The 14,974-nt window shown below is 40.3% G+C and overlaps 2 protein-coding genes across 9 annotated transcripts in view; one reads left to right on the top strand and one right to left on the bottom strand.

Annotated features, from left to right (window-relative positions):
* cacnb2a (calcium channel, voltage-dependent, beta 2a) overlaps positions 1–6,405 on the top strand; it is a 63,827-nt gene extending 57,422 nt beyond the window's left edge. For all 7 annotated transcript variants that reach the window (XM_007555652.2, XM_007555655.2, XM_007555657.2 and 4 more), the window contains 4 exons: positions 668–819; positions 1,607–1,702; positions 2,250–2,432; positions 3,450–6,405. In XM_007555652.2, the coding sequence (XP_007555714.1) occupies positions 668–819; positions 1,607–1,702; positions 2,250–2,432; positions 3,450–4,226 (1,208 nt within the window). In that variant the 3' untranslated portion in view covers positions 4,227–6,405. The remainder of the gene's footprint in view (positions 1–667; positions 820–1,606; positions 1,703–2,249; positions 2,433–3,449) is intronic.
* A 1,814-nt stretch (positions 6,406–8,219) lies between these two features.
* nsun6 (NOP2/Sun RNA methyltransferase 6) lies at positions 8,220–14,666 on the bottom strand. 2 transcript variants are annotated; one of them, XM_007555649.2, is made up of 12 exons: positions 14,564–14,666; positions 14,134–14,248; positions 12,989–13,144; positions 12,817–12,914; positions 12,571–12,677; positions 12,335–12,488; positions 11,549–11,630; positions 11,263–11,382; positions 10,757–10,901; positions 10,526–10,671; positions 9,024–9,149; positions 8,220–8,943 (listed from the first exon to the last, which is right to left on the bottom strand). In XM_007555649.2, the coding sequence occupies exons 2-12, from the start codon at positions 14,221–14,223 to the stop codon at positions 8,764–8,766; spliced, it is 1,404 nt and encodes a 467-aa protein (XP_007555711.1). In that variant the 5' UTR covers positions 14,224–14,248; positions 14,564–14,666; the 3' UTR covers positions 8,220–8,763. The 2 variants fall into 2 exon arrangements, with proteins under 2 accessions (XP_007555711.1, XP_007555713.1); XM_007555651.2 differs by having other exon boundaries at positions 12,817–12,911.
* Between the last annotated feature and the right edge of the window lie 308 nt (positions 14,667–14,974).

Raw genomic sequence — 14,974 nt, 5'->3', positions numbered from 1 at the left:
TCGTTCCTGCAGTATGACTGGAACGTTTTTAATGTTGTCTGTTTACGTCAGGCTTAGTTACTGTTGGGAGTTTTAAACTTTCACTCCTGTCTTTCTGGGATGTCTACAGACGTGGTTTTGCTGTCAAATCTCTACTGTTTAAGTCCCATCTGTCGGAGCGTGGTTTTCTGCTGTCCGGAAACATTTGAACTCATTTAAATATTCTCCTGATTGGGACGAGCAAGGGAAAAAGCCTGGAATTTGAGTGAAGTATTTCGAGGTTTGTGTGGTAAAAAGGAAACAGTTGCTTGGAAATGTTACAAATGTAAAACCATGTTTCCTGTACCATTGCCTAAAGGTTGTGTGTGGATCCATCTAGACATCCATCCGTCTGCCCATCCATCTATTCGTCAGTCTTATTCATCTCTCCTTCTAGTTTGTAGAATACCTGCCAAAAATTCATGGCGAACGTTTGTATTTATAATTTAAAAATGACTCAAAAAAGCAAAGAGATGGTAAAAAAAAATGTGTAATTTTGGCGTTAAAAGTGTATAAAACCTGAAGTGAACTGAAGCCCTTCCCCTCAGATCCTAATGATTTTACACCCGAGTCTCACATTTTACTTCTTTCGCTAGCTTTAACCAAATACAACTCCACAGCTGTTCTAACAGGAATCTCATCCTTTCAGCTGAAGTCCAAAGCGAGATCGAGCGGATTTTCGAACTGGCCCGCACGTTGCAGCTGGTGGTTCTGGATGCCGACACCGTCAACCATCCGTCTCAGCTTGGGAAGACATCCCTAGCCCCCATCATCGTCTACGTGAAGATCACCTCCCCCAAGGTGAGACAAAATCTGCACGAAAACAAGTGTTTCTGTAGCATTGAAACCGTCACAGCTTGTGCTGTTTTCCTGTAACTTTGCCGCTACCTGGCAATAATCTTAATTTCAGTATGTCAGACGGGATTGCCAATTTGTGAGAAAGAAATGTAGGGGAGGACTGATTCATCACTCTGACCTTCACCAAGTGTAAAAAAAAAAAAAAAGGATCGTGATTCAACGATCGGTCAAAACAGGCATGTGAGTAATGCAGAAAATGAAATTAGATACTAAAGATATAAATGATGAGGCTTTAAGTCTGTGGGTGATGTTCGCAGTGAGACATAATGAATTGGCTTTAATGGCTGTACTTTATCTTACCACAAAGACAAAATCATGGTTTATATTGTAGAACTCATGTTGCCTGTAAACAGTGAGGGGAGGAGAGGTCAAATCAATAAATTATTTTTAATCAGTTCAATCCATCTGATGACTCCAAAGGATTAAGACAACCTTACTTTGATTTGGAGTGTCATGCAAGAGGCTTAAGCCGGACTTTAATACTCTTTAAAGTTGACTAAATTCTCTAATCCTTTAAGGTAACCTTGATCAATTTTTATTCAAAATAGCCAAAACTCTGCTGCTGTTTCCTTGGACTCTATTGTCTAATTGCATTCTTTAGCAACTGTGAGTTTGTGAGGATTTTATTTTGTCCTCCCTCTTTTTTTAAGGTGAAGACGAACAGACTATAGCATTTTTTCCCACACAAAGTCTTGATTTAATTTAGTTGTCTGTCCCTACTTGCTTTCAGGTGCTGCAGCGGCTCATCAAGTCCAGAGGCAAGTCTCAGGCCAAACACCTGAATGTCCAGATGGTGGCCGCTGACAAGTTGGCGCAGTGTCCTTCTGTGAGTACAGACAGATCTTCACTAATGGGACCCGGGGTTTAAATAACTTTCAGTTTGGTGTTCTTTGGCTCAAACTTGAAGTGTTTTTTTGGGGGGGTTTGTTTTTCTCTCAGCAATTTCTTTAGCCGAAAGCTTCATATTTCTCGCCAGTAATTTTTCCACTCATTAATCAGCTTGGTTGTTATTTTTGAAAGTGGGGTGAGCATCCCCAGCTTGCAAAAGAACAGGCTTAATTTAATTCAAATAGCCCTGGGTGTTCTCAGGGAATTACTGTTCAAGGTTTTCCTGAGAATTCATCGCTAAAGTCGGGGAGGTGGGGGCGGGGGGGTTATTTGGAGGAATGTTTGTTCAACATACGCTCTGACATTTTGTGCTTATGAAGAGTAGGACCAGTTTTTAACCATTGAACGCGTCTGTCGTCATCTGCGGACTTCTCACGGCATTCCGATAGTCAGTTTCTCAACAGTACGGCCTGATATTCCTTGACCTGGTCAAGTCGTGTGTCTGTTTCATTTCCTTAACACTGGGACTGTCTCTCTTCTCCCAGGAGATGTTTGATATCATCCTCGATGAGAACCAGCTGGAAGATGCGTGTGAGCACATGGCTGATTACCTCGAAGCTTACTGGAGGAGTACTCACCCCACCGGTTCCAGCCCCCCTGACCCGGTACTGACAAACCTGCCCGCAGCGGCCCTCCCAAGCGCGCAGACGCCAGCCTCTGCCGTGCAGGTACGAATCCCGAGGAGTTTGGCACAAGGACAATAGCACATGTGCAGTCGGAGTAATGCAGTGTTAGAAACTGGCTGTACTGGTCAGTCGTTAAAATGATGTTTGCATTCCAAAACGAGCCATTTTGATTTTCTAACATTTAGCTTTATTTGAAACACATCTTTAATAGCACCATATGGTGCAGGGCTGCATGATACAGGAAAAAACTGAAATTGCAATCCAACTGATATAGGCCCAGGAGTTTTAAATAAAGTACAATGTTTACAAAACATGCATTTGTTTTAAAAAAAAAAAATCTTTGGCACCCCAAAAAATCGGGCCTCTGTCAGCCTTTTCTGTAGTCTTTCTTTAAGGAAAGTCTAAAGGTATTTGGTTGATTATATTTTCGGGTATCATATTGGAGAGGATCAAACACAAATCTACGGCATTTGTAGACTTTTGGAAAAAAAAATGTTAAAGCACATTATGTCTTTCCATTTCAAACCCATACGCTCCCTGTGTTGATCTATGACATGAACGACCAACAAAACTCTGAAGTTTATGGTTGCAAAGTGGAAAAATGGGGGAAAAAATCCCAGGAGTTTGAATAGTTTTGGAGACTCACTTAACTGCCTGTTTTATTAATGCTCAGCCTGTAGAACAAGTAGTTGCAGAAGTCTGCAAATGGTAAGGTGTTTACCTGCACTCTTTCTCCACCCACTGCCATCACTCTGGGGAATGTAAGACTGAGAATGAGGACAATGCCAATGAGGATGAGGAGTGAGCTTATATTTGCTTGTGTGGTAAGTGTGGCGAAGCCGTGCGACTGAGGTGGAAAGAGTAGCTTAAAACCTTTCCTGGATTTGACACAGTTCTGTGCTTTTGTGTGATGATCCATGCAGGGAAGCTGTGCATGACGCTAAATGATTCTGCGCTGAACTGGATGTGCTGAGTGATATTTTCTGTGAGGTTTGCGGTGAGGTTTCCTGGATGTTCTCACTGTTTTTGTCTTTATTAATAAAGTGCCACTGCTTCCAGGGCAACGGTACAGAGCAGAAAGGAGAAAAGGCGTTGGTGGAGAGGAAGGGGTCCAAAGAAGACAACCAGCAGCATCATCATCATCACAAGCACCATCACCACCACCACCAGAGCCAGGAGCAGGCAGACATAGAGGCTGACAGGGACAGCAATGAGGAGGAGAGGCCTCTAAGGACAGAGTCCAGCAAGAGAGCCCCACACATCCACCACAAGTCATCGTCCACCAGAACTGAGCATCACAACCACCACCACCACCATCACCACCACAGCAGCAAAGCCAGGGGCCTCTCCCGGCAGGAGACTTTGGACTCCGAGACCCCCGAGAGCAGAGAGAGTCGCGAGAGCAAGGACTCGGCTCGCATCGAGTCGCGGGCTCCGCTCCGCCATCAGGACGAGGAGGATGAAGAGGAAGAGGATGAGGAGGAGGAGGAGGAGGACGACGACGACGAGGAGTTAGGGGAGGGCCACCCCCAGCAGCAGCAGCGCTACGAGCCACTGCCCCACCGGGACCACAACCACCATCACCACCACCACCATCACCGCAGCGGGGCGGACGAGGCCGGCCAGGGACATCACCGCTCCAAAGAGCGCGAGCAGGACCACAACGAGCGAAACAAGCAGCGTTCTCACCACCACCACCGCCCAACGCGAGACCACCACCACCACCACTACGAGCGGGACAGGGACAGGGAGCGGGACCGTGAGGGGGAGGTGGCTCCCAAAAAGAGAGGTGAGGCAGGTGAGGTGTGGGTCAGAGACTCACACATCCATCAATGACAGACCAAAGTCCTGCTGAAGCCCTTCTGGACTCTTCGTCCCCCCCATCATGCTGCTAAACCCTGAAGCATCCCGTTTCTCTCCCCATCTTTGTAAATGCTGACACGTCTTTTACAGGATTTTGATTTTATATATATATATATATATATATATATATATATATATATATATATATATATATATATATATATATATATATATATAATATGTGTGTGTATCTATGCATAGACATTGTTTATGTGTGGATATGCATGACTATTTTTAAATATGCATATTTTAAACCTGTGTTTTGGTAAAGCATGACACAACAGCAGATTTTTTTCTGTTCTGAGCTGTGCTTTCTGTGATTAGCATTATAATTATTATTATTATTATTATTATTTTTAATATTATTATTATTGTTTTATTGCTTGCTACCACTTGAATAATTTGTTCCTTCAGACTACTGGGGGAGGGGTGGGAGGCTTACTGGCCAACATGGTTTGATGCTGTAACTGGAGATTAGCCTGGCACTTTGGGAAATTTGCTTATTTGGATTAAAACCCAGTCAAAAAAAAAAAAAAAAAAGTTGAAAAATATTTATTTCTAATGCAACAAATATATTCCTGTTAGAATTTTATTCATAAGTAAAGAATTGTATCTGACTTGATGTAACTTTGTTTTACTGCTACTGTACTGCAAGACATTTTCATGTCATGAAGATTGATCCTGGATTTAACTTTATGAATATTTAAGCCAAAATGTAAAACTACTAGCAAGCCACACCCATTCACACAAAGTGGACATGGCTTGGGTGCCCTAATGCAGAGATGTTCAATTTTTTTGACACAAAACTGTCAAGTCAACAAAGCTTGCCAGCCAAAAAAAAAAAAAAAAGTTTTGTCCAAGCTGCCATATTTTAATGAAGCAAATAGTTTTGTTGGAAAGGGTTATCAATTGTATATTCAAAACTTAAAATTGGTTTTGCAGATTTGCCTCATTAAAAGAATGGCATCCAGTTTCAAATTTATTCAGATCTAAAATAAATAAATAAATAAATAAAAATAACTTTGTGCTGTTTTTGAATTGCAGTCAGGAGTCACAAAATAATCTGTCCAATGGCCGCAAATGGCCCGTGAGCCGCACTTTGGACATCCCTGCTTTACGTTGCATCTGCATAGCTATGCTCTAATGCTACAATGCTGCTGGAATTTTTCATGTTATGAGGGTTGATTCTGGTTTGGAGGGAGATGGGCTTAGCTTTATGATTATTTTAGACAAGACAAGAACTTTCGTCCTAAGCCCTACTTACTTTTCCCAAAAGTTTAAAACATACAATTTTAACTACAAAAGTAATAAAGTGAGAAATATTCTCATGCATACACCCACATAATTTTGCAAGAGGCTGAGCTGACTTTAGTCTTTATATTTACCAGAAAATATAAACATAAAGAAAGCTTTTTCCCCAAAGTGTCAGACTACTCCTTATGTTTTCTGTTCAATTTCCACTGTTTAGTTCCTTCTCTTCATTCTATATTCACAGTTTCAGACATTTACTTTTGGCATATTTATGCCCCCTTTGAGGCGGATGAGCTCAACGGTAACCCTCTCTGTATGAACATGCAGTGCTATTCCTCTTATGGGTCCAGAAACATTTTCTAACATTGGTACACCATTTATCCTGCATTTTGTTTCCGATTCATGCCGGGTTCAAACAGACGTGGTTTCATACGACACTTGGGGAAATCTCCATTCTGGTTCATCTTTTCTCAAGTCTGACCCATTTCCTAATGAATGTTGTTGAATTCCCTGCTGGACTCCCACTTCTTACAGTACAAAGAATGTTAATTATAGGAAATGTTCAGAGTGTTCTGCACTTAAAATATTCATTCATAAAACAAGCTCAAAGTGTTCTAAATGTTCCTGTCCGCCATCTGTTCACTCCCCCAACCTGATCCGTGCAGTTTCCACCAGATATTTCTGCTCAAGCTACGTCTTTCATGACACTTTTTTTATTTTGACTCCTCTATTTTCAACCCCCCCCCATCCCACCACCACCTTTTTGTTCCCACCTGACAAGTGTAATTATAAAGACAATTTCTATGCTACATTTGTAGCCCCACAGATTTTATAATAGTGTACATGTGTATGTACATAATGCATAAATATGAAGAATAAAGTTGACAACAGAGAAATGTAATGGCGGGGGGAAAATCTCGATGTGTGCTTTGTCAGAGGAGTCTGTTTCAGGAGGGATGCTGCTTCTATAAATAGTCAAGAGAAACTCTGCTGGAGGAAAAAAAAAAAAAAGAAAACAACTGAGCAAGGCTCACCGGCCCTTCCCGCCCAGCCTCCAGTCGTCATGACAACCTCAACATCAATGACAACATGGAGCGTCTAAAATAGCAAGGCGCGTCTTTACGCAGATCTGCCATCTGCACAGACGAGTCCTCCTGCGGGTGCAACTGACTGGCTCTTTTTAAAAACGTCAGCAGTCAAGCTGCTCTTATCACAGTGACTTCCATGTTTACAGAAAGGGATACAATGCATATTGAGCAATAGCAATTTGCTTAAAAATGTTATTTCATTATAAAAATATATGATTAAAATAAAAGGTTTTAGAATGTCTAAGGTCGCTACAGTTCCTTCCATGGCTCAAACAGTGGAGTTAAGTATCTTGGTGTCTAGTTCACAAGGGGTGGATGTATGGAGCAGGAGAGGGACAGGCCTATTGGGGCCTTGTCAGTCAGTAATCTAAGCCAAAAAGCAGAATTCTTGATTTAGTGGGCTATCGACATGGCTTTTTTCCAATATGGGTGCTGGGACTAATGCTCATGTACCATTATGTCAAGGAGTGGAGTGGGTGCATGGGTGGTGGGGGGGCGGGGTTGTACTTTTTAAAATTATTTTTGCCGTCATCACACTGGAAGTAGTGTCTTATTACGCTTGAAATAAGACAAAACTAACCTATAAGTAACTTTCGGCCAGCTATAGGAGTTTGTCTTAAGTCAATACGTCTTTAATATTGATAAAAAAGAAAAGTTCTAGTTCCACTGCCAGATTTTGTCATTTGTAAAATGTCGTAATAAGTGAAAAACAATCTGCCGATTAGTCAATATTAAAGAATTATTGACTTAAACAAGCTCCTTTATTTTACTGAAAAGTTACTTGTAAGTTGGTGACATCTTATTTCAAGTGTACTAAAATATTTGCACTAGAAACTGAACAAAAACACCATATGGTGCTCGCAGTACGGTATTCTCCCCAATGTGACCTCTTTAAGTATAAAACCATGATTTAGCTGAATAATGAACTGATTTGAGATTTCTATCTGGCGCTAAATTAAAGAGTGGTTTCACTGTTTGAAGACTCTTGACTGCCTTTCATTAATGTTTAGGCACTGAGAGGACCTTAAATTGAGATGGGCATAACAAACTTGACAAAATATATATTTGAAGGTATGTTTTTCAAAAAATGTTCCAACACCTCAGTCTAGGAGCCAGTCAGCTGGCTGAGAGCAAACTCATACACTTGTCCCGCCTGTTCCAAGAGAGGCAATTTTGGCTGTCTAGAAACACTTCTCGTCACAAAAAAAACACAGACAGTCGTGGTGTGGAGACTTAAGGAGCACCACCCACACCATACTGGTTTTAAAACGACAGTTTGCAAGCTACGAGTGACATGTCTGAGAAGCAGCTGACTGTAGACTCGATTAGAGTTGATAACCTAATTATCTTGCTCTAAATGCTTGTGCAAAGCTATGAAGAGCAGAAAAACAGTTGGACATGGACTTTTTCGTGCGTATTTTTAACATCAGAGTAATCCAGAAAAAATGTGTCATATTATTTAAGCAGCAGTGACTATAGTTATATCTATTTTTTTTTAAATGCAATTCGATCATAGTTTGTCAAATTTGTGTCAGTACTGTACACAGGTATAGCATAATCTCCTAGTGGCCCATGGTAAGCAGCAATTTTAATAAATTTTTTGTTAAAAAAAGACAGAATAAGTTAATTTTTTCAGGTAGAATTTTTTTTTTATTGCATTAAAAAAGTACTTCAGTTTCTCAGTACTGAGCAAAAATCTTCACACTGTTTATAAAAGCTGAATGAAGACGGCAGTGCGCATGTGTGACAAAAAGTGAACACAACATAACTTGCCTCTGCAGACCTGAGCATCAGACGGACTAATTACACATCCCGGTTGTCTGCACCACCAATGAATTGTTAATACCTCTTTTGACCTCTTTCTGTAAGCTACTTCCTGAATCCACCGTCACCATGGCAGCTGTGTCGTCACTGTTGTTATGGCAACCGCCGCGCTGCTACTGCTGCATTTGCTAGTGCTCCTTTGGTTTCCCTCCCTCTCCCTGCTCTGTGTTTGTAAAGCTTATCCCTACATGGCCTGCAGTTTTAAAGAGCAGCTGTTAAGAGGCAGATGCTGTAAACCAGAGTGAGTTTGCCCGTTTTATATGGCCCATCAAAGTAAACACAGTGTGTCAGTGTAAGCAATACAGTTTCCCCCCCCCTGTCTGGGTGCAAGAAAGCATATCCTCCGGTCAAGTTTTTAGGAACTTGGCGATAAAGAAGCCGATGGTGTCGGTGTCTGCCCTGCGGGCGAGGGACGCTGTCGTGTCTGTCTGCTCCCAGCTCAGCTCAGGACTGAATCTCTGGAGGAGGCGTAACTGCTCAGGTGACAGTCCGGCTCCCAGCATGCCCTCTGAACCGATGTGAGGTTCCTGGGAGAGGTGAGAAGTTTCAGTGGCATCTCCTCATATCTTTGGGTTTTGAATCTTTCCATGCGGTGAAAGTACTCTACCTGTGGCTGCAGAGAGAGGCAGGGAAAGGTGCTGAGGGCCCAGGCTACCTGCTCCTCATTCTCTGATAAAGTCACGGTGCAGGTGCTGTAGACCAAAACTCCGCCTTTCTTCAACAACCGCACAGCCTGCAGCAACAAAGACTAATTAATTCTTGAACAGTAAAGAGATCATATCGTACGTCAGAGGCGCCTATGCAGAGACGACCCCCCCCGATTCAATTCAATTCAAAATAGAGGGAGATTAAATGTTGCAACTGATACGATTTTCTCTAGAGGTTTTGCAGATGCTGATGTTTGTGGGCAGAAAGGATTTTGCTTTCAACCACATATAACATTTATATGTAGGCAAAAAAAGTTGAATGACAATCTCATGTGAGCAGAGCATTTACTCTCCAATATTTATGCGAAATTTTATGTATGAAGACTTTTTTTGTATCAAAAAGACTTTTCATGGCTGTCTTTCATCAAGAGCTTTCTTCTCAGCAGTCTTTACTGTTTATTCATTTATGTCCTCTAACAAACCACTGACAACTGTAGACAACTGCTGTACTTGTAATGAGATTAAATTAGACAGTTACAAGTTAAGAGGCACGTTAAAAGTATTAAACCACATTTTATTTGGAGGTGAAATTTTGTTTCTTCTCAATTATGCATTACTTTATTTTGTGCTGTCACAAAAAAAAAAAATCCCGCACCAAATATCCCTGTTGTAATCTAACAGATTGTGAAAAAATGTAATTATTTTGCAATTAACTGTAGCTTGTTGGGAGCATTGAAAATCTTAAATGTTTACTTAAAAATACTTTTTATAGTCGGCTAAATTTAAGAAACCAGCCAATATTTTGAGTAATTTTATACCCTTACTCATAATTTTCACAGTTTTCCCCTCAGTCAGGAGTTGGGAAATTTCACAAATTAACAAGCATCAGAAGGAAACAATAGTTTTATCACAAAAACAAATGTTTGAACATCAATAAAATATGGCTGATATAAGCAATAAATACTTGCTTTAGATTCTAAAAACTTCCTAAAATGTCTTTGCTTCATAAGACTTAAAGGTAACCAAGTCTCAACATCTTATAAATAGTTTTAATCTCACTTGTCAAATATATCTTTGATTGGATGAATATATCTTCAGAGAAATCATCTTACCCGTACGGACAGAGGACATTTTTCCCATGCGTCAAGAGAAAAATGGTTCCTGAGCAGTTATTTTCTATATAGACACCAAATGTAATTACAAAAAGTAGCCCGAATCTAATTACTAATATTATAGAACTAATATCTTAATAAAACTTGAGAACAGACTTTAAATATATATATTTTTTTAATATATATATATATATTTAGAGTTTGCTTCTTTCAGCCAGAAGGACACATGTATGGTATTCTTCAGAAGCCTCTTTGTTTCACTTAAACGTGATTAGTGTCCAATGCTGTCCTCTACAGGTAAAAATGAGTAAACGACAGGAGTGTTGTATCTGTGTGTGGCAAAGGCCTACAGCCTGAAACAACTTGCGCTGCAGCGGCGGGTAGGAGCAGATCTCCTTCAGGCTCCAGGTGCTGGCCATGTTGGGTCGCTGACCCAGGCCGCTGCAGGGAGCGTCCAGCAGAACCCGGTCGAAACTCTCCGGAGGGAAAGGAGGTCCTGGAGTGATGGGAGAAGTACACTGCTGGTTATTTAACTCAACCAGAAACACACACAAGAGGATTACAGATGTCATGCTTTTTACCTTCAGCTTCCTGTGTTGGCTCGTCACTAACAGCCTGAGTGCTGTTGAAGCGGAAAGCTTTGATGCTCTGCAAGCTCAGCGTTTGTGCGTTCTGACGAATGCGGTCGATCTTATTTCGGATTCTGTCCAAGGCCACGACTTCTCCCTGTGCGGGACAGTCGAGGAGGACTTCAATTCTAATAACTGTATACTCTAATTGTGTGAAAATGTTTTTAATTATTTCTAGAAAACAGGAGCGTCACTACAAGAAACATATATTTCAAAAAGCATGTGCTGAAACTGTCATAAAAGCAAAAAAAAAAAAAAAGAATAAATAAACAGGCACAAAAGTGTGAAGCCCCACACAAAGCCAATTACCCACTCTCTAAAATATCAGCAACAAGCAGGAGGCGCCCACGCTTCATTCATTGGCATATAAGCAACAGAAAACTTGTTGAGGAGCAGAAAGTTGTATAGGGTACATTTTTTTTTACTTAAAGAGTCCACATCAAAAACTATCACAGCACCTTATCCCCCATGAGGGCAGCAATGTGGCACGTCTTCCCTCCAGGGGCAGCACACATATCCAAGATCCGCTCTCCAGGTTGGGGCGCGAGCACATGCCCCACCACCACAGAGGGAAGGTTCTGCAAAAAAAAAAAAAGAAAAAGGCAATGTTAGCAGATTATGCAGAGCAGGTTCAACAGGTGAAAAGAAAGTTAATAGGCTTTATTAAATAAAGTCTGTACTCTGTCTGAGTTTATCAGATGACCAATTTATCATCCTCGCTTTAAAAGGCTCTGGCAGAAATACCTGCAGGAACACCATGCTGGGCAGAACGCCGTCGAAGGAGGGACTCTTGTAAAGTGGATCCACCATCCGAACACCCACACCTCTGGAAACACACGTCGCCATAGAGATCTTTATGAGCACTGGTGTACAGATGTAAACACTTCTGCTTTCTGATGAAGTGTGTTGAATCTAGTATTCATTTCCTTGGATATAGCAAAAAATTACATTTCCTCCTTAAACAGTTATAAAGGCTGTTTCACGGCTTTGAAATGTGCTGTCAAGCAAAATTAAAATAAACTCAGTTTTCTATTAAAAAACTCTCTGAGTTATAAACAGTGAAAACAGCTAAAGACCAGACAGCAACAAAAATGCCATTTATTTATTTACATCTAAAGAATGATTACACTTAAGTTTATTATTTTATTTCTGTTAAAAGATAACTTGTTTTAGTAGCTAGAGGAGAAAAGTAGTGTAAAAAGTACCAGATAAATATGAAAAGCTTCATGAAAATAAATGAGTGTGTAATTGTAAAGTGGAAGGTAGATGATCCTTTTTTGATCATTTTACAGATAGAAATCTGAAAAAAAAAAGATAGTGTTTTTAATTTGTACAGAATCACTGCCCAAATATTAAGACATTTTAGGCAGAGCTCTTATGAAATTCTAGATGCACTTAAATCTACAGTAAAATCTCAACCCAACAGAGTTTCTCCGCAATCATCTTCTCATATCATTCACATTTTCCTGAAACTTTCTTGGCTTGCTGCTGGTTAAAAAAAAACAAACAAAAAAAAAAACATTCAACCACCTGGCCGGGGTTTCGGTGGCGAAGATGGCCGAGCGATCCATCTCGGCAACTCCGTTCCCCACAAACACCTTGTTTCCCTGGAATCTTGTCGCTCCACGAGTGCACCTTCCTTCTAAATCGGAGAAGACCGACACCATGTCTCCCGCCTTCATGTCTGAAGACAAAAACACAACATGAAGGGCTGCTGGAGGACACGAGAAAGACAGTTGAAGTGATATTAAATACAGCTGTGTTACACTTGGGGCTGGCGACGATCCCTGGGGCGAAGACGTGAGCTCCTCTGAGTACGGCGCTGCCACACTGAGCGTCCACCACCAGCTCAGAGCTCAGCCGCTCCACCGCCCTGAGGATTCAGAGGAACACATGCATTTCTTACATGTATTTCTATAGTTATTCATTTGATTTCCAAGCTGAGGTTTTGGGTACGCGTTGAGTGTGAGCTGCAGAGACATTCGGAATTATGTCCGCCATTCCTCGCATACCTCGGGCCGTCAACAGGAAGCAGCAGCACATCTGTGATACGTGGGTGTGGCGCAATCTGCACAGACGGTTCTTCTGCTGACGAGCCGCATTTCTGCTGCTTCGGAAATAAAAATAAGTCTCTCATCTGTGACTCTAGTGAAAACATAATGCACGTAAATTCTCTTTGCTCACCTTCTTGAGCTCTTCCTCCAGACTGAGCCTGATGTCCTCCAGAGGAGCCAGGTGAGTGCTGGCTCGCACACACGTGGAAGAAGGCGGGTGAGACAAACATGCGAGCAGCTTCTGGAAACGACTTTCTGCCTCCTGGGGACCCACAGCAGCTAAAACCTGAGCAATTTACAGCCAACATGAGAAACACTTCATTTTCAGAACAGGTAGTTCAGTGGGTTAGCACGGTTTCAGAGTTTTTAATATAGTCCAGTACATTTTCAACGGGATCGAGATCAGGCTACTTACTAAAAGCTAGTGTGCTTTATCCAGCAGGAAAATTTCATTGTGTCTAAATGTCAACCTTGTCGCTTAATGGTCTGCAATCTGCAGCTTGAGAGGCAGAGATGCCTCTTTGGTCCTTCTACAATGGCCAACTGATGTTTTAAGTATAGAAATAATAACAAATGCAGATTTTAGCAGGTGTCCATTGAATAATTGCATCGAGTTTTCACAATGAAAATTTCTTGCATCCTTTATCCACAAATGGATAAAACATGGACAAAGGTTAACCTTCCCAGAGTAGCAAGCTATAAAACTTACTCCCAAGAGTGCACTGAAAACTTATCCAGGAAGGACTAAAAAGAACTCTAACAAAAAAAAAAATACAATCACCTCACAATCCCCAAGAAAAATATTAATGATTCCTAATACATTTGGGCCATCAGTTCATGACCTTAAGCTCATGTGTACTTTGATATTGCTGTAGGATAATGGTCCTACATTATCCTACAGCAGATTTAGAGCGCACAAGCAACTCTAAATCTGAATGTTTCCAAGAAACAAAATAAAGGTTTTGGAATGGCCTAGTCAAAGTCTGGAATTAAATCAGACAGAGATAATGTTCCATAAACTTAAACAGGCAGTTTTGTGCTTAAAAGACCAACAATATAACTGAATTTAAACAATTCTGCAAAACAAAGACCAGAGAAATATTAAACAGTTATGCAAACGACTCATCAGTTATAAGATGTCATAAGATGGCAGTTGTGGCATGTGTTGTTGCAAGAAGAATGTTATGCAAAAATAAGAAAAAAAAAACACAACTATGACATAGAGTGCTCAAGCTCACAACTCAAAATTATAAACTGTTTCCAAGAAATACTTACCTCTTTGTTTAGGAAGACATTTCTAAGATATCCTGTCACTTCTGGCTTCAGGGAGATTTTTGGAAAGACTGACATTTCTCCTAAGTGCATTGCGACGTGATTCTGTTAACAGACACTGAACAAAAATGCTGTTGGACATATATGAAATACTGATAAACATCACTGACTGGAGACTTTTCTGGCAATCTATCAGAGACTTGACTGTGATAAATGACTCCTGCTTTTAATGACTCCCAATACACAATTCAAAAACCATGTTCAATGGTTATGTTGATTTTTGTAAAAAATAAATGGGCTCTAAGGTAATGATATAACAACCGACACCTCTGACCTATTTAGCAAGTTAACTTTTTGTGAACATTCATAAAATTAGCATTCATACTGATTTTAAGCAGATAAACTTTACCAAAATTTGTAATTCCATACTTACGGCATGGTTCTGATCTGGTTGTTTAGACTACTACTTCCGCATACGTCACTGAGAAAGTCACATGGCAAAAATCATCCCCCTCACCCCCCTTCTGTTGTAGTATTACAAAAGTTTTAAAGCCTGTTTTAGTTTCAACGCATTCCTGAATGTACTTACATATAATAATAATAATAATAATAATAATAATAATAATAATAATAATAATAATAATAATAATAATAATAATAATAATATCGTGGTGTAGTATTCAGAAAGTATGTTTTAATTAAAAAGAAAACTATAGTCAAATAGATTCAGATTTACTCAAAATATAAAAGAAATACTAATTTAATTTCAATTTCAATACTTACATACAAAGTTGCATCAATATGTTTTAAAATGTGTTTTTGACTGTAAAAACCGAACATAGAC

Source organism: Poecilia formosa, unplaced genomic scaffold (assembly GCF_000485575.1).
Source record: "Poecilia formosa unplaced genomic scaffold, Poecilia_formosa-5.1.2 Scaffold71, whole genome shotgun sequence".
In the NCBI taxonomy this organism is placed as follows: domain Eukaryota; kingdom Metazoa; phylum Chordata; class Actinopteri; order Cyprinodontiformes; family Poeciliidae; genus Poecilia; species Poecilia formosa.
This window is presented reverse-complemented; position numbering and strand designations above follow the sequence as displayed.

What these genes read in the sequence shown, in the direction of transcription:
- nsun6 (XM_007555649.2), bottom strand. Translation starts at nt 14,223, where the DNA reads ATGCACTTAGGAGAAATGTCAGTCTTTCCAAAAATCTCCCTGAAGCCA. An exon ending in CTGCCCTCATGGGGGATAAG is followed by an intron (nt 10,902 to 11,262) that starts GTGCTGTGATAG and finishes TGTCCCGCACAG; the next exon opens with GGAGAAGTCGTGGCCTTGGA. An exon ending in AGCGCAAGTTGTTTCAGGCT is followed by an intron (nt 9,150 to 10,525) that starts GTAGGCCTTTGC and finishes TTGTTGCTGCAG; the next exon opens with GCTGTGCGGTTGTTGAAGAA.